At 33.9% G+C, this 25,519-nt stretch overlaps 1 protein-coding gene across 4 annotated transcripts in view; it reads right to left on the reverse strand.

Annotated features, from left to right (window-relative positions):
• Positions 1 to 25,519, reverse strand: part of LOC148956004 (LIM domain-binding protein 1-like) — a 58,094-nt gene that overhangs the window by 19,412 nt on the left and 13,163 nt on the right. For all 4 annotated transcript variants that reach the window (XR_016142142.1, XR_016142141.1, XM_089093556.1 and 1 more), the window contains exons 3-9: positions 24,834 to 25,065; positions 20,384 to 20,471; positions 19,177 to 19,279; positions 15,600 to 15,772; positions 10,774 to 10,980; positions 6,808 to 6,931; positions 179 to 312 (exon numbers count right to left, since the gene is read on the reverse strand). Coding sequence is in view for 2 of the 4 variants with exons in the window: in XM_089093556.1 (XP_088949682.1) it covers positions 179 to 312; positions 6,808 to 6,931; positions 10,774 to 10,980; positions 15,600 to 15,772; positions 19,177 to 19,279; positions 20,384 to 20,471; positions 24,834 to 25,065 (1,061 nt within the window). In the remaining 2 variants the exon portion in view is untranslated. The remainder of the gene's footprint in view (positions 1 to 178; positions 313 to 6,807; positions 6,932 to 10,773; positions 10,981 to 15,599; positions 15,773 to 19,176; positions 19,280 to 20,383; positions 20,472 to 24,833; positions 25,066 to 25,519) is intronic.

The following is a 25,519-nucleotide window of genomic DNA, read 5'->3' on the forward strand; positions in this document are numbered from 1 at the left end:
CAGTTTCTTATTTGACAGCCTGTTTCTAGGTTTGTGAATACAATGGCAGAGCAATCCATTCCCCTATTACATTAAGAAAAATAAATAGATAACATTTAGTGCACTTATTTTTTTTATAACATTTAAACCCAATTTCTACTATGGTAAAAAAAAGGATAAAATTAGTAGAGAATATTGCCTGGGATGATAGAGTAAAATTTGGGCCAGGAGATTGCTTCTTTGAAGGCGGCACTATTGGGTTTGCTCCAGCGCCTGCGCCAGCTGAGTTGGATCCTTTTCGCTTTCGTCGCTTATTGGGAGGTTTTTGGCTTTCTAAAATAAATAAATGATGTCACAATGGTTGCTCAAAGGATAGATCTTATTTAATGATAGGATTCAGAAATAATTTACCTAACAGAGCAATAATTTAAAACTGATATAAAAAATTATTTAATTATATAAAATATTATTTAAAAATAATAATAATAATAATGAAACATTAGCAAGAATAATTATTATCTTTTATTTTCCTTTATTACTCCAGCGCCTGCGCCAGCTGAGTTGGATCCTTGTCGCTTATTGGGAGGTTTTTGGCTTTCCAAAATAAACAGATGACGTCACAATGGTTGCTCAAAGGATAGATCTTATTTAATGATAGGATTCAGAAATAATTCACCTAACAGAGCAATAATTTAAAACTGATATGAAAAATTATTTAATTATATAAACTATTATTTAAAAATAATAATAATAATAATGAAACATTAGCAAGAATAATTATTATCTTTTATTTTCCTTTATTACTCCAGCGCCTGCGCCAGCTGAGTTGGATCCTTGTCGCTTTCGTCGCTTATTGGGAGGTTTTTGGCTTTCTAAAATAAACAGATGACGTCACAATGGTTGCTCAAAGGATAGATCTTATTTAATGATAGGATTAAGAAATAATTTAACTAACAGAACAATAATTTAGACTGATTTGAAAAATTATTTAATTATATAAACTATTACTTAAAAATAATATTCATGGAACATTAGCAAGAATAATTATTTTCTTTATTTTCCTTCTTCCAAGATCTATAGTCCAATGGATTGAGCCGTCTTATGTTTTCTCTCTCATATGATGGTATTCACTGGGTTTTTGCCTACACATGAACATGGAAAGAGGAAAAAAGGGGCGCGAAGGAGGCGATATCGACGTAGATTATTTAAAGGACCGCTCCTATTTCAAGGAAATAAACGACCAAACATTGTTCTGTCTTCAAACACTCAGTTCTGGATAAGAAAAAAATCGACAATAAAACCTCAAGAGGAATCAAACACAATTTATGTTAGAGCCCATTTGAAATAAAAATACCATTAATAGCGCATAACACATTCTTATTCACGTAGGCTGAGATATCTGTTAAAGCTACAGAAACTATATAATTCAATCAAGACAGAACAATCTTGAAAATAGTGCATCACCTCGATTAGGGTAGAAGGCTTGGCCATAAGAAGAAGCTTATCAAAATTAATTCGGTATAGAATTTCCAATACAAATCAGAGATGCAACATGCCTGAATCACAAAAAAAAACGAAGAATTTAGCGTATTATAAGCCTATTTAAATAATACTAATTTAGACAATGAGATGTTCTGTGATAGGTTATAAAATACTTTATACTTTCTTCAAAATACTCATCCACCTCCTTTGTTCACACCTATACCTAATTCTACATTCTCTATGCCTCTAATAGTCGTATTGCAAATATGCCAACATTTGAACTACTTATCCACTGGGACAGTTACTAGATTTATAAGTTAGACCATATATGAAAAGTCTAATCACCTAGTCTCTCTTATTTAACACTATTTTCTCTATATAGCCACATTTAGCTGCGTTTGAACCAATACAAACCATATTGGTAAGTACTGAAACTGAAAAATTTAAATACAAAGTATTTGAGTACATTAGTCCAGTGCTTTGGACTATTGTCTCCCTAGTTAAAACTTGCATGGACCTTATGTTTGTCGTTGTCAACAAATTTAACAGCTTTAGTAATACGTTTTGTTTGAATAAAAAAAAATAATAAACAAATACTTTCTTTCTTCGTATTTTCTACGGGTACTTTTTCTTTTAAAGATTACTTTCTAACTTGCATGAACCTTATGTTTGTAACAAATCAACAAATTTAACAACTTTAGCAATACTATCTTTCTACGAGTACTTTTTTGAAAGAGTACTTTCTATGAGTCTCTTTAGGGGTAAAGTTTCCCTTTCAATGCCTTGAAGAATTCCCTGTGGCTATGGACCGTAACATGGTTGGTTTATGGGTGTAATAATATTAGCTAAAGATACACCAGGATATAAAAATGAACAATGGTACCTAGGAGCTCTTGAGAGCAAATGCTAACTGGGGCACTAGCTATCAGATTAGACTTGAACTATAAGCCTTTCTGCTAATACTTGCCATTTTTAAGTGACACCCAAATTAGCTGATGGTATAAATGACAGCAATACAGTTCTTCTAATCACCAAAGTCAGATCAGCAAAGACACTCGAAACCATAATTCAAGGAAATGACTCGGTGTAGCTGAAATTTGTATGCTTATGTAGTAATTAGAGCACTGACACAACTGCAACTACTAACTCACTGCCGCACCAAACTACATGATGTCAACATAGCTGCACACGCTCCTCATCCGTGCCAATCTACCCAAATTTGCCTATTTAATCCTCCAAAGTCCTTTCTTACAATCTTTTCTACCCCATTCAGGGACGACCTGCTTTTCGTCGGCCCTAGATGGTTGGTCGAAAAGGACAATCTTTGGCAATCTCTCCTCCATCATCCGCAGAACGTGTCCTACCGATCTAAGTCTTTCTCTCATTATAAGCGTAGAAAGCGGGATTGAACCACACTTTTCTTACAGCCTACTGTTTGAAATATGTTCGGTCAGCTGAGTAACCAGAACAATCCGTAGGCAATTTCCCTGGAGAACAAGACAACACACTTGACAACTGTGTCCTACTTCCCCAAGGTCAAGTAAGGTATATATGCAAAAAGAGAATCAACTATGAGCCAAGCTTTTAGTTTGTATTTAGTTTGAATGAAAAGGAGCCTCCTCTTCTGGATATAGCCGAGAGCGATAATCAAAATACCTTCCTTCCTTCTCTTGCACAGAGGTTCAATGAGGTCATACTCCAAAAAGGCATGACTACGACTTTGACTATTAGATTTAAATAAGTTTGGTTCATCCCAACAACATATTACAGCGGGTATAATAACTGACTAAAAATGGGATTGGTAAAAGAAAAAAAAAACTGGTTCAAACCTCTCACGAAGTTTTGCTAAGATCCAACAACCTATTCTTGTAGATATTCTAAGAAACCTCTGGTTCAAACCTCTCATGAAGTTTTGCTAAGATCCAACAACCTATTCTTTTAGATATTCTAATAAACCTCTGGTTCAAACCTCTCATGAAGTTTTGCTAAGATCCAACAACCTATTCTTGAAGATATTCTAAGAAACCTCTGGTTCAAACCTCTCATGAAGTTTTGCTAAGATCCAACAACCTATTCTTGTAACCTCCTGAAACCCTGATATTCCAAGAAACCTCCACCGCATAAAGAATTCAAATCAACATCGAAACGAACAAAATAAACTTTCAAATGTGGATAAATCCATTTATTTAGACAGTGAAAAAACAGGTACAAAAGTCCAGATATTTCTGTCACATATACAGCGACCGTCTTCAGTAGAAATACTAAAATAATAACATTTAAACAAGCATATTTGTACGCAGCAAAATAAATAACTTTTTGGGTTATTCACAAAATTATTAACTTCTCGATTATTCACTAGATTATTTTCAGAGAGAGTTCATTGACAAAGTTCATTCAAAGTTCTTGATGTAAGTTTTCTTCTTTAATGTTCCCCAAATGTAAAACAAATTTCCAATGAAAGTGGCAAAGCCTTCCGTGTCTTCTAATTGCAAATCAAATGTTGAGTTTATAGATGTTTCCTGGGTTGGTCTCATTTCCCCATATATACGACGTATTTTCGACATAACACCTTTAAATTAGGTGTTAGACCACACTGCCGTCTTAGAACGGCAGCGTGGTCTAAGAAAACAACACCTAATTTAAAGGTGTTATGTCGAAAATACAACATCGAAAAGTCTTAACCAGGAAATTAGCGTCAACTACCCCTCATATTTTTGACGTAACACCTTAAATTAGGTATGAATAAATGGATTTATCCCCATTTGAACGATTATTTACCCGCCATGTTTATTTTAATCTCGGTTATTCACTAAAACTTCCGATTATACGATTATACGTCCCTCCCCGATCAACCCAAAGCTAAAATTGAGCCTGAACACTAAAATATCCAAGTAAGGCAACAGTTCTTGTTTTTCGTCAGATTGGCTGAGATTAGATATACTGTTGCAGTAAATCCTACGATGAAAATAATTGAGGACTCCTGCCCTCTCTCCATAGAGGTTCAGTTGTCTCACAAAACTACAAATGTATAACTATCATATAATGTTAAATCAAGTTTGATTGAGATCCAAAATCCCTTCTGGTAGACGTTCTGATAACAAATTCTAAAAAGCCCTCTCTCTTTCCTCCAAATTAAATAAACAAACAATTTTTTTTTTAGCTGAAAGTATAGAGCAACATTAAAACTTAAAAAAAAAACAGAAATTATTCCGTATATGAGAGGGGCTGTCCCCTCCTCAACGCCTCTCTCTTTACGCTAAAGTTTTTTATTGTTTAAAAAAATAAAGTTGTGAAACAGAGTCAAACTTTAGCGTAAAGAGCGAGATTGAGGAGGGGATAGCTCCTTTCATATACGGAATAATTTCTGTTCGTTTTTTATTGTTGCTCCTTACTTTCAGCTAATAAACTTGTTATTTTTAGCGTAAAGAGCAAGGCTTTGAGGAGGGGATAGCCCCTTTCATATGCGGAATAATTTCTGTTCGTTTTAAGTTTTAATGTTGCTCCTTACTTTCAGTTAAAAAAAACTTCTTTTTTTTAAATTTCTAAACGTTTTCGAATTAATGCAGGTTTTGATTTTGGCTCACCGTGCATTAATAATTAAAACGAATTTTGCATATTAATTTTTGCTTTTTTTTGGCTAAATGGCTTTCTTAAAATTTCGATCGGACGATTTTGATAAAGAAAGGGGCGGAGAGGGGGCTTAGTTGCCCTCCAATTTTTTTGGTTACTTAAAAAGGGCACTAGACCTTTTAATTTTATTTACAAACGTTTTTATTAGTAAAAAATATACGTAAATTACGAATTAACTCACGTTTCGAACATCTACATTAGTATAGTTTTATTACGTATATGAATTGACGAGGGGGTTTTGCCCCTTTGTCAATACTTCGCTCATTACGTTTAAGTTTGAATTTTGTTCCAATTCTTTAAGAATGACCCCTGAATCACAAAGGCCATTTAATTAGAATAAATAGCTCTTTTGAAATTACTTAAAAATACTTTAGCGTAAAGAGCGAGGTATTGAGGAGGGGACAAACCCCCTCATATACATAATAATTTCTGTTCGTTTGAAGTTTTAATGTTGCTCCTTACTTTCAGTTGAAAAAACTTGTTTTTTTATATTTAATTTCTGATTGTTTTTTAAATAATGCTGAAAAATACAGCACCCCCTTCATGGAAATTCTCTTCCCCCATGAAAAATTCCTCCATGGAGATCCCCCCACGTAACCCTCTCCCTCCCCCTCCAGAAAAAAATCTCCCCTGAAAACGTCAATATACTTTCCAACAACCAATACTATATGTAAACAATAGGCAAAGTACATAACTTGCAGCCCTTTCCCCGGGGACTGTGGGGATTAAGTCGTCCTCAAAGACATAGTTTTGTATAAACACGCATCCGTGATCTTTCGTCTGGCTAAAAAGACAAAATTCCATTTTTGCAGATAGGAGCTTGAAACATCTACAGTAGGGTTTCCTATTACGCTGAACCTGATGGTTTGATTTTCATTAAGATTCTGTCACTTTTAGGTGGCGTTTCCCCCTTTTTTCGAAAATAAGGCAATTTTTAGGGCTCGTAACTTTTGACGGGTAAGATTCAATTTGATAAAACTTATACATTTAAAATCAGCACAAAAATCCGATTCTTTTTATGTATCTACTGGTATCAAAATTCCGTATTTTAGAACTTCGGTTACTATTGAGCCTGGTCGCTCCTTACTTACAGTTCGTTACCATAAACTGTTTGATCTATTGGTATCAAAATTTCGTTTTTTAGAGTTTCGGTTACTATTGAGCCTGGTCGCTCCTTACTTGCAGTTCGTTACTACGAACTGTTTGAAATACACAACAACAGCACATAAAAGAAACAAAGAATGAAGTAGAATTATTCCAAAACATAATAAGTTAAATAGTTTTGAAAAACAAAAGTTTAATTTCGTCTGGTTTTTAAAATTTCTGAAAAGAGACTGGAGAATCTTCTTTCATATACGACACCCTTAAGACCGGTCTAAAAAGAAAGAGAAAAAATGTGGCTTCATGGCTTAACAGACACTTTTGCAGGGTCTGTGTTTTCACAGACCTAAAAAAGCGGTAAAAGTGCAAAGTAATCCCAATTAATTGAAAAAGAAGATTTAAATAACAATTGTTTCTTCGCAACTAAATTTCAACGCAAAAATCAAATTTTCAAAGATTTTCTTAGTTGAAGATTTTCCATCCCTAAGAAGAGTTTTTTGCTGATCAAATCATTCACTAATTAACGAAATAATTCCCAATATTTATACATAAAGTATAAATGAAGACTATAAATAGTCGTCGGCCAAAATACAACAAAAGGATTTAAAAACTTACCGGGAGGTGCCACCACGCGTTGCCACTTCTGAAACAATGTGGTTTTCAGACAATCTCTTGGTCCTAAGCCATAATCTTTATGTCTTGACATAAGTTCCTGCATTGGTTTTAAAATGACACACAACTAAAAAAAGGGGGAAAAAAACGCAAAATAATCAATCATTAATTAAAAAAGAAAGAGAAGATTTAAATAACAATCTTTTCTTTGAAACTAAATTTCAACGTAAAAAATTAAATCTATTTTAAAAAAGATCTACGGTACCGAATACTAGCAGTTTGAAAAAAAAAACAAAAAAACTACCAGGCCATGATTTTGGCAATAGGCCGAATCCTGGATGATTCTTCCAATTTGCAAGAAATCTGGGATTAGTCAGATGCTGCGAACGAGGCGAGGAGCAAATTTTTAGTTTCTAATCAGCGCCAGATGAAACATTCTTAGACTTCGGGTTGAGTTGAGTCAAACAGGGCTTGATTTAAATGGGGATTAAACTACATGAGGTTTGAGTTAAACGGGGGTTCAGTTGAAAGATGGTTTAGGGCAACAAGGGTTCGGTTAAATTGGGTTTAGTTGCTTGGGGCTTCAGTTGAACGAGTGTCAGTTAAATGGGGTGGAGTTAAATGAGGGTTCAGTTGTACGGGGCTCCAATTATATGGGGTTCAATTGCACGGGGTTTCAGCCATATGGGATTGAGTTGCACGAGGATTCGGTTGTACACACCCCATCTCAAATCTATTACCTCCAACTCATTAAATATTCATGCCTACAAAACATTATACCACATGAGGAGGCAGCCTATAATAAACAACTTAGCTAGGAGGTTTTTTTCCAAAAAAAGACCCCCAAGACAAAGAAAGCAAAGAAGAATAATCCGTAAAACAAATTCATTAATCACATTAATCATCCTATGTTATGTCGTTTACTAGGCTATAATTCCATCAAGGGACGGGGCATTATTCAAGGCCAGCTTGCAGCATCGTTTACAGTCATGATTCTGGTTAGGAAAACCCGTAAAAATTTTATAATGACGCCACTACAAGGCACAGCATGCAGGGTTTCCCTTTTAGGATAGGAACGGAGGAAGGAGCTTGTGACAGAGCTGAGACACTGAACCCTCTCACAACACCGAAACAGCTCCATACTTTTATATCTATCCTCCCCAGGGTATTCGTCAGTAGGGGTAAATAATATAGTGTCCTTTGAAACATAGCACGGATCCTTTTCCTTTCTCATTTTACCAAGAAATTAGTCATGATAAATTCTTAAACCACATTGGCCTGCCATAACAGAAAGAAAGAAAACGATCAAAAATGGGGTTTTTTAGGGCCAAACGAGAATACTGAAAAAAAAACACACAAAGCGAATATTTCAAGAGAACAACCGCCTCTCTTCTTCAGCGCTAACAAAATAATATATAGAAGAAAAATGCCGAAGAAAAAACCAACAAAACAAACGCGGAAAGTCAGTGTGAAAAAAACAAAAAACCTATTGAAAAAAAAAATAAAAGATAAATAAAATTCAATAAAAGCCAAAATTATAAGAAGTAAAACCAAATAACTAACAGCCAAAAAGCGAGTCACCAATACCGGATTTGCACAAAATCCAAAAATTAGAACTGTCATCGACGGATACTAGCGAACAACTGAGAAATAAAAGAAAAAAATTTCATTCACTCAAAACATGAACCAGCAATTATTGAATTTTATTTTATCTTTTAATTTTTTGGTTTTTTCGTCATTTTTTTTTCCATTGACTTTCCGCATTTGTTTTGCGTCTTTTTTCAGTTATCTCCTTTGGCCTTATAAACTCCATTTTTGATAGTTTTCTTTCTTTATAAAATTAATCATGACTTTGCTGTATGTTTTCTCATAAAAAAAAGAAGATCATGAGAAGGTCTACAAAAAAGAAGATGGTACTTCCAGGTAACGACACCCACAAGTTTTCCGTTGAGCATTGGGTCAAGCAGAAATGTCACATATCGCCCTCATTATTCAACTACGCGATAAATTGGCTACTGGATAATGTCCAGAGAGATCACAGTGGAGGCGTCTTTGGATAACTGGACAGTTTTCTTCAATCCTTGACAGGCTTATATTTTGCGGACAACGTTGCCTTGCTGGAAATCATCGCCAACGGCTTGCAAGACATGCTTGATGATGTCTCCGAGGCCTCAAAGAACATTGGGCTTACCATAAGCAGCTCCAAGACTAAAATTAACTAAAATAATCAATCATCTTGAACGGCAAACCAATTGAAAATGTCTAGAAATTCAAGTACCTTGAGTCTTTTGTAACACCCAGATGGCAGAGAACACCCATTGTAACACCCATTTACGCCTGCGAGAAGTGACAAATAAAGGCAGAAAAGATTTGGAACGCGTTCGATCACCACCACCTTTGTTATATACTCCGAATCACCACTTGAGTTACAACTCCCAATGGCAAAGTAAGAAGTCGTCGTAGCCAAGTCGTTAACTATACCCTATCACCTTTGGAAATCGGCACTGCCCTCCCCCCCCCCCCTAGCAACGGATCAACACTTTGAGACGAGCATTTCTCTACGAATGATCGAAAGCTCCCCCCCCCAAAGCCTGAAGGACGATGGCCAAAAACTATGCAATTGGCCCATTCTTCAAAACAATCGCTAATTAAAAATGCTGCTTCAGAAAACCAAACAAATATCTTAAAAAATTATCAATTCACATCTGAAATGTTTATTTAGATATTTATTTTCTATAATTGTGAATGCTGTAGCCTTTAGGGCGTTCGAGGGAGATAAGGCACACCACTATTACTTGTCATAATTTAATAATGTCATAACTTGTCAAGTCAATGTCATAATGTCAATAATGTCATAACTTGTCATATTAACTTGTCAAGTTAATAACATAATATACATATACAGACCATTTTATATAAGAAATTGTCTCGCAATAGAAATCTCCCCACAACCCCCTCCTTGAATAGAAGTTATTCATAATAATTATTCCACACAATGCTTTTCTTGTTATTTAATTTATATCCATTCCTCACTGATTTCCAAACAAATTTTAAATATGATGAAACATCTTTTAATACAGCTAGCGTTCTGACTGTACCGACAATTATTATGATTAATACGAAATCCAGTATATGAGCAATATAACAGGCGTCAATTTGAAGAGATTTGAACAGGCAGCTCAACATATTGCAGGCATACAACTGTCGTTTTTTTTCTGTTAGGTTATCGGTCCAATCAAAAATTTTCACATTACAAAATATGTCAATGAAACAAAAAAGCTGTTTCATTGAAACAAAAACAGAAACAGAAAAACTCCCTGTCGCACAAGTGTTGTTGCATATTGAAAAACGGGTGGCTTGGGGTTTATCAGCAGAACTAAACGTTATTACCAGATTGCAAGGATTATAAGACCCAAAGAAGTGCTTATATTCGGTAACAAAAGAGACAAAGCGCCAAACGGAAAGAGATAGAGCTTGACGGCATCAACAAAAATTAAAACGCACAAAGTGCCATGGTTGTTGCACTAAGTACAACTTATTAAAGAGCGAACCCGGGCCTCCAGTAACCGGATTTTAAAAGTATGTTTTGAAAAACTATGAAGCAAAAAAGAATTATCACTTGAAGCTGTTTTTGTAAAGAGAGATCAATTTTAATTTCTCTAGCTACCCTAGGATACAAATTCTAAGACGATCTGTGGGATCGTCCAGATCCATTTTGATTCAATCCACCGGGTTAAATAATTATTTTCTTTGAAGATGTCTGGTCTATTTCCAGAAGTGTCGACATCTGTACGATTTCCTTCATCCTCTAACATTTTTCACATACTTTTCTTCTTGTTTTTTTTTTACTCTAAAAACATGTGGAGCGGCGAATTTTCGGTTTATGCTGTGCATTTTATATTTAAACGATGTGGTTTTATGCTTTACACATGGTAATGTGGAAACTTGAATCAAAACATAAAGAATTACCCGCAAGTAGTTTAAAGTTGCTGACGTTATGCCTTGCCGAGTAATATTCTTTGTCAGTTGATCCAAAAGTGAAGGATCTTGAGAGTGCATAGATAACACACTTCGAGGAACAAATTCCCTATGCATCCTTATGGAAAAATGCCAAGCTTTGATCCTCATCAGGTCATCAAAGGTGAATTCCAGTATTAAACGTCCTTCGGTGCAAACCTAAAAAAATGGCGTAAAATAAAAATGGTGTAAAATAGTATTAAAAAATCGTGTAAATGTAAAATATATTTTACATAATTAAAAGTCACAAAAGAAAAAGTATAGGGATACGGCACTAGACTCTTTACTTCAAACCAACGGTACTGATCTCCATTTCATGACCCTTCCGCCAAAAGTGCAATAGGGGTTCGACAGCCAGCCATCCTGTGCTTTCGTATACTCTTCCTATTTACCTCCCCCAGATTTATTCAAGTACCCATTTAGAGCTGGGTCGACTCTGTCTGAGCTTACAGAGTCAGGTGCTCCAAACGTGAGCTTACAACAAACGGTGTAAGCTCACGGTGAGCTTAAACCGTGCTCCAAACAACATAATCGGTGACCCCAGGACTCGAAAATCTGCCTTTAAAAAGTGTAAGCGTTTCTATCTATGAAAACTGCACTTACAACTCTATTGTTCCCTCTGTCATCATTGACCAGTTGTCATAGTTCAACTGTACTATCACTATTGGTTATTCTTGAGCAATTTTCAGTAAAAAAAAAAAATCATACACAATTTTTATGTCTTTACTTTTCATGAATGAAACCTCGTAATTGAAGAAAAGGAGATTGAAAAAAGAAGAAAGAAAATTCATCAATATACCACGGCCACAGATATGCCCCCTGAAAATTTTTTTCAGGAAACTTTTGAAATTTTTTTTTTAATGCTATTAAACAGTCTTCTGAGTCTTTTGCAACCTCGGAGCCTTACTGCTACTACTACTAACAAATCTCTGCAGTACTAACTCGAATGAAGCCAACTCAGCTGTGCAGGTTCCTGCTCCACCCCAATCTAGTCAAAGCTTCACTCTTTACTCCCTTCCTGGATGTTCTGACTTCCTTTGACATTCTTCCTTCGTTGACGTTTCCTTCGGCCCCAGGTGGATGGCCAAAAAGTACAGTCTTTGGTAACCTCTCTTCCTTCATCCGTAAAACATGTCCCAGCCACCTAAAACGTTATATCATTATAGTCCTAGAAAGAGGGATTAAACCATATTTTTCATACAGTTGCTCCATGTTTCTTACCGTATGTGTGATGCACGGTAAGTCAAGACCTAAAACTATCCTTCGACAACTGCTCTTGAACAAAGTTAATAGATCTTCCTCTACCTTTCGAAACACCTGGGATTTGAAATCGAACGTGAGAATTGTCATTAATGTAACTTTAAAATATTCTAATCTTGGTTTGAAGAGTTATCTTCCTATGCTTGCAAGTCTTTTTCAACTATGAAAGAAACAGCTTAAGCTTTCACCATTCTAGTTTTTACGTCTTCAGTTCATCAACCATCTTACTAATAATACTACTCAGGTAGGTGAAGCTGTCCGATTGATTGGTCTTCTCGTTACCCAAAATCACCTCTTCACCTTAATTAATTTCTAGTCTAAGTGCCGTAGTCTTCTTAACATTAATGTTCAAACCTATTCTTGCACCCGAAACTATCAATACCTCCAAAAACTCATCCATTTTCCTAACACTCTATGTAGGACACTAAAATCATCTCTATAATTTAAGTCCAAGTCATTCAAAATAATTCACATAAACGGGGATAGGACACAATCCAGCTTAACTCTAGATGCAATGCCAAACAAGCAACTAACCACACTTTCTGCTCCAGCAATTTTATTACAATATTCCGGCTAAAGTAATCAGTCTAATCCAAATATTTAAAAACAGAATTTTGATTCGTTAAACAACAAAAATAAACAAGCAAAAGACGATTTTTTGTCTTCTAAAATTAAAGACTACCATAGGTATCAGTAGCCTCGAGTTTTCTTCTAGAGCATTTAGTTTTTGAATGAATGAGTTGTTGGACCTTCCTTTAAGTGCGACACTACAATATTTAGGAGACCCCCCCCCCCCGCCGCCCTTCTCCATCATCCAAAATATACTCTTTAGCTATTAACATGCAATAATTTAGATATATGCAATTAAATCGATGTAATACTAGTAGTTTGAGGTGTAGAAACATCATTCTACACCCCAAAAATTCTTATTCTCATTTATTATCGGAATAAATATTTTGATATTGACATTGTTTAACATGAAAAATACTATATGAATCGAATAAACAGGTAATATTTATTTTGTGAATTTTATGCATTTTTTTTCTTGCTTTTCTCTCATTCTTGCAGCTTAAGTTATCCTCAATGTGATTGGTCAATCACACATTGGTCAGCTTTCCCTTCCTTTCATATGCCACATTTCATTTATTCCACAGTTAAAGTTTAAAGTTCGAAGTTTAAAGTTGAAGTTTTATTCCAAAGATCTTAAGAAGCTGTTGTATTAAGTTCAACCACGCTGGTTGAAGTGTATCTAGAAAAAAAAGAACAAAAACGCCTCTGCAAATACATGAAGACAGTAAAAATGAAATAGACGATTGCTGAGGGCACGATTGGTCATTCTGGGAAAAACTGTCTGATGCACTCTTTGGTCCTACTCAGGACAAATAATAATAAAACTATTCTTAAATTTTATCTATGAGGAAAATATACTAGGGGCATTTAAATTGGGGGTGATCGATAGTCAGTAAAAAAAAACTCCTTGCTCTTGAACATTTCAAGGCTATAAGGTAGATTTGCTTCATTTTCATGCTTTTTTAGCTAAAAAAGGAGTTATTTGACAGAACTTAGAGTCATTTCAAGGATTTTGATTCACGGACAGGCTAGACCATTTCTTCTTTGGATTCTGAGGATTTAATTCTGACATCCACCATAGAATAAAAAACACTTTTTTATGAAGTTACTCAGACAGAGTAGTTCTGATTTCATAAAAGGCTACCCGTTTAAAGCTTTTTTTCTTCGTGTCCATGCCCTCACAAAAGTATTGATTTCTTTACAATCTGCTTCTAATTTCTTTTTTTTTATATGTAAAATTAAAAAAAAACTTCCGGAAAAGAAGTTTTTCAACGAAAAGTAAAGGCCATTTAAACTTAAGATCAGCAGAAATAAAAACCTATTATTATTCAAACTCAAAACGACCAGAAATTAAATAAACAGTTATAGCAAACAAAAACACACCAGATACTAATATAAATAAATAAATAAATCTTAAAACGAGTAAAACTTAAATTGAATATGTAAATCTTAAAACGAAGAAACAGTCACTACAAACAAGAGTTTGGTGAACAAGAGTTTTGAACATTTAATTCTTCAGTGCACAAGCATAAAAACAGAATTAGAAGAATTGAAACAACTGTTAAGTAGTGAAATACAAGAAAATGAGGAACTGGTCAACGCAGAAAAGATTGTAGAATTAAAATTATGCATGGAAACCAATCAAACGAAAAAGCACGAAGATTTGACATGCATTTTCACACATTTCAGCTATTATGTTTGGAAAGCGAAAATGAAAGATACGAACCCAACAGAGGTAATGAAAAATGTAAGAGTTCAGTGGGATAGGCTAGTAAATATAAGGAAAGGCAAACAGAAAAGAAAAAAGTGAAGGTGTATAGAAGAGAGTAAAAAAAAAGAAAGAAAAAAAAGAAAGAAAAAAAAGAAAGGAAAAAGAAAGGGAAAAGAAAGAGAGAGAAAAAAAAATGGAAAAAGTTTTTGTAAAGAAATTGAAATGTTGTTATTTAAAAAAGAAATAAAAGAATGATAAAGAAATAAGTATTAAAAGTAGGATACAGATAAAGTTTTAAAGAGAATTGAGAAGTATTAAAAGTAGGATAAAGATAAAGTTTAAAGAGAATTGAGCAGCCAAAAGAGAAAGGTAAGATGAGTAATAAAAGTAAAGAAAATGAAGTGAAGGGAGACGGAGACATTCTACCTATTAGTATTTTTTTTTTGTAAAGGTCGAGTTTTTCATTTCTTTCTTACTTTTTTTTATATTGTTATTTTGGGGGCTGGGGGGTAAAAGTAAATTATATATCGGGGAAATAGAGGTTGATGAAAAAGGATTTGAAAAGTGTAATTTAAGGTCACGATGGAAGGGGTGTCCTAAGGGGGAAGGGCAGCCTGAGATATCGGATGAACCTAAAAGGTTTATGAAAATTGAAATGTAGTATACCTCTATTTTTATAACCTGATATATTTTGGAATGCTCAATTTTATATAAATTTAATATTTTGAAATTTTTTATTATGAAAAAAAACAAAAAAAAAAAAAAAAAAAATAAAAAAAAACAAAAAAGAGTTTGGTTACTCCCACTTCCCTATCTGTAAAAGTCTAAAGTCTACAGCGTTATGGATAAAACTGTATCTATTATCGATACTTTATTCGGGACATATCTGGAAACGAGTCTAACCATTATAAGAATTGGAAGAATCTCTGTCTCACCTAATCTAATTCTTTTTTTGATTCGATTAATCTATGTCAAGAAAGATACAATCAAACATAAGTTAAAAAGACAAAACAAGTCTAAAATGTAAAAATGCAAAATGTAAAAAATAATCACAAAGGGAGACAAACCCCAAACGTAAAACGAATGCAGAAAAAAGCAAGCTAAAATCATTTTCTACGCGTAAAAAACGGTAAACTATAAGTTTTTCCAGGTAACAAAACCGTGCTTCAAGGTTGTGGGGCCAATATGGATTGTGGCCACAAGGTTGTGTGATCACGATCTAACAAAAAGGGCTTACTTTGGCAAACGTCGGCTTTCCATGCTGGGTAATCATCGTACACTGGTCACAATCCAGAGTTAACGTTGTGGAATAAAGAGATTCCTTAGCAGGTCTTAAATGGAAATACAAGTCTGCAACGCCACTGTCAAATATACTCCGGAAGTAGCGTGGAATCAACGTTCTCCCAATAGCTAAAAAAAGAAAAAAAGAATTTTACAATAAATTATAGGTCTATCAACCTGATTCGATATTTTAAATAACTTCTAGCCGAGTTCTCAATCCATAGTATTAATCCACCATACTGCCATACAGTTGGGACATTTTCAAGACTGTGAGAAATAAGCCAATATGCATGAAAAAAAAAATATAGTGGTAATCAAGCATGCAAGTCAATTAATTAAGCACATAAATGAAACATAGATGTAAATTGTACTAGTTGACCCTATAAGTCAATAACCATACTAATTAAATATATATATATATATATATATATAAATATATATATATATAATAATAATAATAATAATTTATTTTCTACCCGCTTTACAAATGGAGACAAATAATGGGAGTTAAAAAAAAAAAAACACTGATCAACAAGTACAAAATATTTACACTAACTTACAATTGCAGTACAAGACGAGTTAGAGATGAGTCAGCAAGAAACTGCATACTTCGGCAGCAAGGTCTTGCTTCTATCTCCCCAATTTTAGTCACTGGGTCAATTATTCCTTAACGGCTGCTAATATAACTATTTGAAAACCACAAGGGCAAACGTAACAAAAATGTTGCCAACTCATAATAATGGGTACGCAGCTGTCGTTTTTGACATATATATATATATATATATATATATATATATATATATATATATATATATATATATATATATATATATATATATATATATATATATATATATATATATATATATATCACACACACACACTACTACTACTACTACTATATATATATATATATATATATATATATATATATATATATATATATATATATATATATATATATATATATATATATATATATATATATATATATATATATATATATATATATATATATATATATATATATATATATATATATATATATATATATATATATATATATATATATATATATATATATATATATATATATATATATATATATATATATATATATATATATATATATATATATATATATATATATATATATATATATATATATATATATATATATATATATATATATATATATATATATATATATATATATATATATATATATATATATATATATATATATATATATATATATATATATATATATATATATATATATATATATATATTAGCCTCCATAGACTCCAGCATAGGAGTCTATTAGCCTCCTTGCTTGTTTGAATATGCGCATTTTATATATAAAATACTTGACCCTCTTGCCTGCATAAGCCGAAGGCTTCATTTAAAACCAAGTCGTTTGTAATCATTTAAGTATATAATTGCCATAAAATTACAATAATCTTTTAGCAAAAATTGAATGGAAAAAGTTCATAACAAGTGAAGATAAAAGGAATTAATTTTCAAGGAAAGGGGGTTCAAGGGGGTGTCTTAGCCACTAGCCATCTCAGCGATATGGAAATTCAAAACCCATTAAATGACTCGCAATTGAATACTTTTCAATAAAAATCAAATAAAAATTAAGAGCAAAAATCAAGATTGAAAAGTCCTCTTCGCTCAGTCCACTGATATATTTCCTTTCCATATACTGAAACCCTTATTACCCCAATTTGACCTCCAATTAATCCCCTTTCAACATTTAAAACTCGTCCCTTTATCATTCGAACGAATTAAGTATGAGTTTATCTATTTTTATCTTCATTTTTACCTCTCGCCCTTGCAAAGGGGAATGACATGTTTGCAACTCTGAGTTTCGAAATTTAAACTTTTAAAATGATAATTACAGAACAAATGAGGCCTAAATAAATTACTTCTGATCCTAATATCCTTCCTAAGTACTTATAGGGTTTTGCAAATATGAGTAAACTCTAAAAAAAATTCAAAATATGGCTTAAAATGCTAGTCGAATCATTGGAATTGAAGATGAATTGTAGATGATGGGCTTTTCATTATCCAGGAAAACAGTAATCAGAACTTCAATTACATTGTATGTACCTTTAGCTTAAATCATGGTATGTCACTCAAGTTACTAGTATTACATCGATTTAATTGTATATATCTAAATTATTGCAAGTTAATAGCTAAAGCGTATATTTAAATTGATGCAAGTTAATTGTTAAATAAAAAAAAAGAAGTTTTTTCACCTGAAAATAAGGAACAACATTAAAACTTAGAACGAACAAAAAATATTACGTATGAGGGGGGTTGCCCCCTAGTCAATACCTCGTTCTTTACGCTTAAGTTCGAATTTTGTTCCAATTCTTTAAGAATGACCCCTGAATGACAAAGGCCGTTTAATTATAATAAATAGCTCCTTTGAAAGTACTAAAAAAAATTTAGCGTAAAAAGCGAGGTATTGCCGACGGGACGAACCCGTTATATACGTAATCATTTCTATTCGTTTTAAGTTTTAATGTTGCTCCTTACTTTCAGGTGCAATTTTTTTTTTAATTTATTTTCTGATCGTTTTTTAAATAATGCTGGGAAATCCAGCGTCCCTTCACACAAAATTCCCATCCCCCATGAAACTTTCCTCCATGGAAAGATCCTTCCACGTAACCCCTCCTCCTGACTCCCGCCACAGAAAAAAAAACCCTTGAAGACGTCTGTATACTTCCCAATAACCAATATTATATATAAACAATGGGCAAAGTTCATAACTTGAAGCCCTTCCCCCGGGTACTGTGGGGGATTAAGTCATCCTCAAAGACATAGATATCAAATTTTTCGACTATTTTGAACAAAATGGCTATCTCAAAATTTTGATCGGGTGACTTTGGGAAAAAATGTGCGTGGGATGGGGTCTAGTTGCCTTCTTGCGGTATTCTAGGGACCACTGGGTCGATACGATCACCCCTGGGGGAAAAAATAAATAAATAAACACGCATCCGTGATCTTTTGCTGGCAAAAAATACAAAATTCCACGTTTTTGAAGATAGGTGCTTGAAACCTCTACAGTAAAGTTCTTTGATACGATGAATCTTTTCATTACGATTATGTGATTTTAGGGGGTTTCCCCTTTTTTTGAAAATAAGGCAGATTTTTTCAGGCGAACTTATATATTTGAAATCAGCATAAAAATCTGATTTTTTAATGTATCTCTTGGTATTAAAATTTCGTTTTTTTAGGGTTTCGGTTACTATTGAGCTGGGTAGCTCCTTACTTACAGTTCGTTACCACGAACTGTTTGACTATAGTACATATTTGAATTATCACGAAAAATATATCTTTAGCTAAAGTCATGTTACCGAAAGATATCTACCTGGGTGACAGGCCTTTTCAGCTCCCTTCTTACCATGGGGTAGCGATAAGGACGACAGTTTAAGAATTGATAACATCTTACCACATCAGATAGAATACTTTAGCACTTCAAAGAATCTTGATTCTAAAATTACAAGTTCTTTTTCACTTACTATATCTTTTAGGCCCATCCTCTAGGCAGAATGTCAAAGTCAATGTTGCATCGTCTTCAAAAAATTCACTTGCAAAGGCATCCCACCATTGGCTGTCACTCTCCTAGAAAACCAACACACATGTATAAGAAATTATCAAAAACAAAATCAAAAGTTTTACAGAATAGAAAGAAGAGCAAAAAAAAAAACTATTTTAGTATATAAAAGCCAGTTGTGTAAATTATACAAAAAATCAGATAATATTACTCGTATACAAAGTTTTCCCTTAAGCGGGGGGGGGGGGGGATTTCAAATAACGACAACCCATATACGTCTCTTGAAACATTGAATAGAATTTCTAAAATGACTGTGTGAGACACTATTTTATCTCTATTTTAGCAATATTACAAGTGTTCAAACGTTACTGCAATTTAACTTTATCGGACCCTTGATCACCATCACTAAAAAATCTGCTTAAACCAACAGGATGCAGGAGTTTATAATCAAAGAGCCACACTATAGGCTAGATAGCGTCACCTATATCTTATTTTGACACAAACATTCGAGTTAGTGTCAAACACGTCTTTTTCAACTTTTATAAGCTTCCAATACTCTTTCAAATAAACTTTAGACTTTGTTTCGGGGCAAGAGACCATCATCGATCTATAAAATACAGATCCCCCTTTCTTATTGATCGTCCACGTTAAAGGAAAGAGCATACTCCCTCAATGTTCACTGAAAGCTAATCGTGCAGCTTTTAATAACACATGAAAGAAAAGTACAGCTAGGGTCGGGAAAAATTTAACAGTTATATTAGAACTTTTCACATGGAAATATAGAGGAACGTTCCTTCTTGTATGCTGTAGGTCTTGTATGCGGTTCTAGTGCTATAAGGCAAGAAATGTCAATATGGCTAAGACATATTCGGCGGATGAAGGATGAGTAGATTGCCATTGTCATTGTGATGCCAACGATGACCATGATGCCAGATCGTCATTGTCGGCCAACTATCAAGGCAAAAACAAAAGACAGGCCACCCCGAATGGAATCGCAGGATGTCCCAAAGCAAGATTTAATTGAAATACGGACTACTTGCGAGGATGTAAAGAGGGAGGCTTTGAATAGATTAGGATGGAGGGGAAGCGTGCGCAGTTGTGTTGGTTTCAGGTGGCTTGGTGCTGCAATGAGAAATTAGTAGTAGTAATACATAAATCACGAAATTATATACCTCTGTTCGAAGCTGAAGTCGCTTATTTAGCTCATATATTCTCAAATCAGGCTGGCCAATGAAGTGACGACGTCCATGAATCGAGGGCCTAGGAAAGTAAAAAATTTAAATACAACAACACAACACCAAATTAAACAACAAATTAAGGACAATATTATATATAAACAAAGGGCAAAGTTCATAGCTTGAAGCCCTTCCCCCGGGTACTGTGGGGGATTAAGTCATCCTCAAAGACATAGATATCAGATTTTTCGACTATTTTGAACAAAATGGCTTTGAACAAAATGTGCGTGGCATGGGGTCTAGTTGCTCTCCAATTTTCTTGGTCACTTAGAAAGAATACTAGAACTTTTAATTTCAGTTCTAACGAGCCCTCTTGCGGTATTCTAGGGACCCCACTGGGTCGATACGATCACCCCTGGGGGAAATTATATTTAATTTGTATAATTATAAATTAATTTATATAATTTGTATAATTATATTTAAGAGTATATTTAATTTGACCAATAAATACTCTATTAGGTTATGCCTTAGCTTTAGTTTTGTCTACCAGCAGTCCGCGGGTCAACATCGGAGGGGTTACCCAATCCCTGCCAACTGGTGTGACTGTTTATCCGCCATGTGTTGTACTTCTGTGTCATGATGTATATCTTCATGCAACAAATGCTTCGCACCACGAGTGACGGATATCAGCAACATGGTACCTTGCTTACGGTATTCTTTAGAGTTGGTGACTGCTCGGTAAGCAGTCGGCGACACATTCGTAAAAATTTTTCAGTCTCAGTACTGCAACGGTCAACGTTATAGAAAGATATCAAGGTACAGAAATGATTAATTTAAGTGTTCAGAAAGACATTGGATCAAAGAAGAGTCTACCTTCTCAGAATCTGAAGAGACGTTTCAGGAAAGAATGTTTTGACAGATACAAAAATTAAATAAAAAATGTAAGCTTTCAAAATCAAAGCATGGTTAAGGAGGCTAATTCAATCCACTGTAGGCGTAACCGGTTCTCCTTTTTATGTCTTTTAGACCTATCTGAGAATCAGAATATGTTACAGAAACTTGATAACAGGGAAAAGACTGAATGTCGTAACCAGAGTTCAATTAAAACCAAAAAATCTTCAGAATATAAAAAAGAATTTTGCATCATTCTTTCGCATGTCTAATGAAGAAATTTAAGAAACTCCCTTTAGAAAAAAAGAAAAGAACGTATACAATCCACCGGAAGTAATTTTTAGATTGTTACCTTTGGATAAAAGGGAGACAAATTTAAGAAACTCCCTTTAGATAAAAGAAAAGAACGAATACAATCCACCGGGAGCAATTTTTCAGAACTAATAAAAAGCATTTGTGCGTATCAACCCCAAACCTATTAAAACTGAGCTACACTAATCAGAGACATACGAGCTTGTGACTGGTAAATTTGAAAAGACGAAAAACAGCACAAAAAAAAAAAAACAAGTTAGAGAACGAATAGTCTTTGATCCACCTAAACGTTTCCACATCATGACCTTTATGAAACTTAGATAGACAAATTGACCATGCGTTGCCAAATTATTAAAATAGCGTATCTGCAATGTCTCAGGAGGGTCTAGGAGGTTCAGGTTGAAACTTTCACTGGAGGTTAGGGGGCATAGTAGATCTCAGATTTGACTTAGGAGGGGGGCAGGAGGCGTTGAATAAAAGATGTTGTATCTTATCAACCTAAATAGTTTTTAACTATTAGCCCCGACATGGCCTGAGTCTGTAAGCCCTACTGTGAATCTATTCAAGGTTAGCTAACGAAGTAAATCAATAGATATTATGCCCTTCCGGGTAATCTAATAGCATAGCAGCAATGAAACATGCAAATATATAAAAGCACATATTCTTATAAGCACATAAGCACATATTCTATAGGCAGCTATAGGCATGCACATAGGCAGCACAGCGGTCTATAAAGAATACTCGATTTTGGCAGGAATAAGCTTTGCACGTGATAGGGGACAAAAATTGTACTTTTTTTGTAAGCAGGAAAACACTAAGCAGGACATCCTCGAATAGAGCTGGAAGAGGCTATCAGAAATTACTTAAAATAAGGTGGTTTCATACGTGGCATCAAAAGGTGAAGTTTTGACAAAGGTAGGATGAAGGAGGAGTATACAAGATGCGTTAGCCAAGAGCAGCAATTTGCCGCAATGGATTATTATGAGTGGCAGTAGAATGGAGAAGGTAAACGAAGCAGAAAAATAGAAGACAGAGAAAAGGTAGCAGGCAGATTGTAAAACATAAATGCTTATTAATAAGTTTCATTTATGCAATTTATTTATAAATATTTAAAAACAAAAAATATAAACATTTAAATGGCGAGAAAAGAAATTAAATTTATTGCTCAATCACATATCCTAAATTTTGAACGTATTCCCTTAATAATCAAAAACATGGAAGTTCATTAAACTGCAACTACAAAGACCATGTCAGCATAGATCACGCGTCCACCTCACCCAATTTAAGCGTAAAAAGGTTTAACTTCATCCATTTGATCTATTACCCTTATTTATTTTTCACTAAACACGCTGCTTCCACCTCGAATTTTGGGTCTCTCGAACCTCCTTTAAAAAAGATTGGGTTCTCTGAAGTTTCCCCAAAAATAAGCATCTGTTAAAGTACAAATGTTGACACAAAATAACATAAAACCGTCACAACATAAAAGTTTTGTTAGCATTGGTTTTCGAGGGGGTTTTGAAGAACTCAATTTTCTTTGAAAAGTTTCAGGGAAATAGTCGGGGATATTGATTTTACTACCTAAATAGAAAGTATTCTCTACACATCCCTGTACTGCTAAAAAAAGGCAGTCAGTTTAAAAAAACGAAAAAATTGAAATGCGGACTACTCTAATTAGATTAACACATATCATTTTCAAAGAGGTTTACCCGAGAATCAAGCAAACTATTTTGTGTTCTAACTCCGAGTTTTACTCCCAGTACCAAATGCGAAACATTCACCATAACAATTTCGAAAAAGCGTATTATATTGAGTTTATTAAAAAGGGGGATATATTTAGCAATTACCAATTTCAGATCATAAAGATATCGATTAGCGTAATAGCTTTTTTTCGTGGAATAACTTCTAGAATGAGAAACAGTTTTAATATTTTTTACTGTTGATATTTAGGTTAAAAAGAAACGGAAGGAAAAACTTTCGAAACATGATTGTTGAGCCTGAGAGTATTTATCAAAATATGAATGCTGAAGTACCAAGGGCATCAAAATAGAAGAACCGCCCCCCCCCCCAGGATGCACCTTAGGTCTATTCACACCAGAAACTGTGACTTTCTAATATTTGTCTTGTGGTTGTTTCAACATAGTGAACTTTTTTGAGCTGTTTTACATTTTCGTCAGTAGTACCAATTTGAATTTGAAACATAAATAAACAAGACTAGTAGACAATTTGACACGAGTGGAAGTGGAAAATTTTATCATTTGAAGACCGTTGCTCTGTGGAAATCATATTAGTCTGGCAACAGTGTTGTCATGTGTGACCAGAGATATGTTGGCATGATGCCTCTTGATTCAAATGTAGGTTGATTTGACGTCAAGATGCATTTGAAAACTCATTTTGTTTGTAAGATTCAAACATAAACGATCTGTTGCTTCTCGAAGACAACCACATCTCCAATCTTACTAATTTGTATGGTACTATATGGTTCAAGTCTTTTGTGTTGCTTTTTCTCTCAAATTTTTTCTTTTTTTTTTAATTCGGCCCTCACTACAGCCAAAAAACTGCATAAGATACAGGTGTGTTTTCCATAAAAAATTGAATTCCTCATTGTCTTACTCTTTTAAGATATATACGTAGGTGTAAGTTTTCACATAACCAATCCAAAAATCTCATTCTCACTGTCCTTGATACTTTAAGGCTATTTAATACACCGAAAATTTCAGGCTAGTTCAACTCAGAAATTGCAATTTTATACTCTAAAAAGGAAAAAATTCCTTTTTAAATTTTAATCCTGATGAAAATATTACCGAAATTGTTTTATAAAAAAACGATTTTTATATCCGTATTTTAATTTATATATTTATTTTTAAAAACTAATTTAAAATTAAGTTTTTTATGCTTGAGCTAAAGTAGAGTTAACGATTTGGCTTGTTTTTAGTTTTGAACTGTCTATTTTTCGAAGAAAATTTTTCTTTCTTTTTTTCAGGAAAACCTAGAATGGAAGGGATTATTTATTCGCACTTGAATTAAATGATAAAATTAAATGCTTTTAATGCCAATGCGTGAATAAAACACTTACAATCATAAATCATCTATACTTTTATATCTATACATCTTTTATTATATCTATACATCTATACTCTAACACTTGCAATCATAAATCATCTATACTTTTATATACTTTAAGACTATTGAATATACCGAAAATTTCAGGCAAGTTCAACTCAGAAATTGAAATTTTATACTCTACCTATCCCTCAGCAACCCATGTGGTCTGGGCATTGATTCACCAAGTCCCATTTGCAGAGGACCTCCAGAATCCATAATCGGGCCCTGCGTTTGACCCATAAAAAGAGGACCAAAAGAGCCAGGTCCACAATGATGAAGTGCTAAACCAGGATGAGATCCTCCTCCATAAAGAGGTTGTGGACAAGCAGTAGGGCTGCTGAATGGGCTTCCCGTCGAATTGCACAATGGCATACCTGTAACAGAAAACATAGAGATATATAAACAATACGAAGGGAGGAAGAGAACTCTAAAACTTTTAGTAAGTGTACTGACAACAAATAGAAGGCAAAATTAATGAAATTACAACATAGTATATACAAAGATAAAGAAAAATGCATAACGGTAACCTTTTTGGCTGCAGGGAAATGACAGATCTCCTCTCATTACGGACGTATTTTAAGCGTAACCTGTATTATTACATTCACGTCATTACCTGATGAAAGGGGAGAGGAATGAAATTCCTGCAAAAACAGCTTTGTCCAAAGAAATCTTCAGAATCGTGAAGTTCATGACCGTTGATTTTGAATTGAAGTTCCGTTTATTTTGAGTTGAAGTTATTAAGAATATTGCAGTAGCCTGCATCAAGACATGGCTAATTGTAGAATGAGAAAAGCCAAAAACAGATAGTACAAGTAATTGAGAGGCAAA

This window comes from Artemia sp. Qi Xiang Cuo, chromosome 1, assembly GCF_049724085.1.
Source record: "Artemia sp. Qi Xiang Cuo chromosome 1, ASM4972408v1, whole genome shotgun sequence".
Lineage (NCBI taxonomy): Eukaryota > Metazoa > Arthropoda > Branchiopoda > Anostraca > Artemiidae > Artemia > Artemia sp. Qi Xiang Cuo.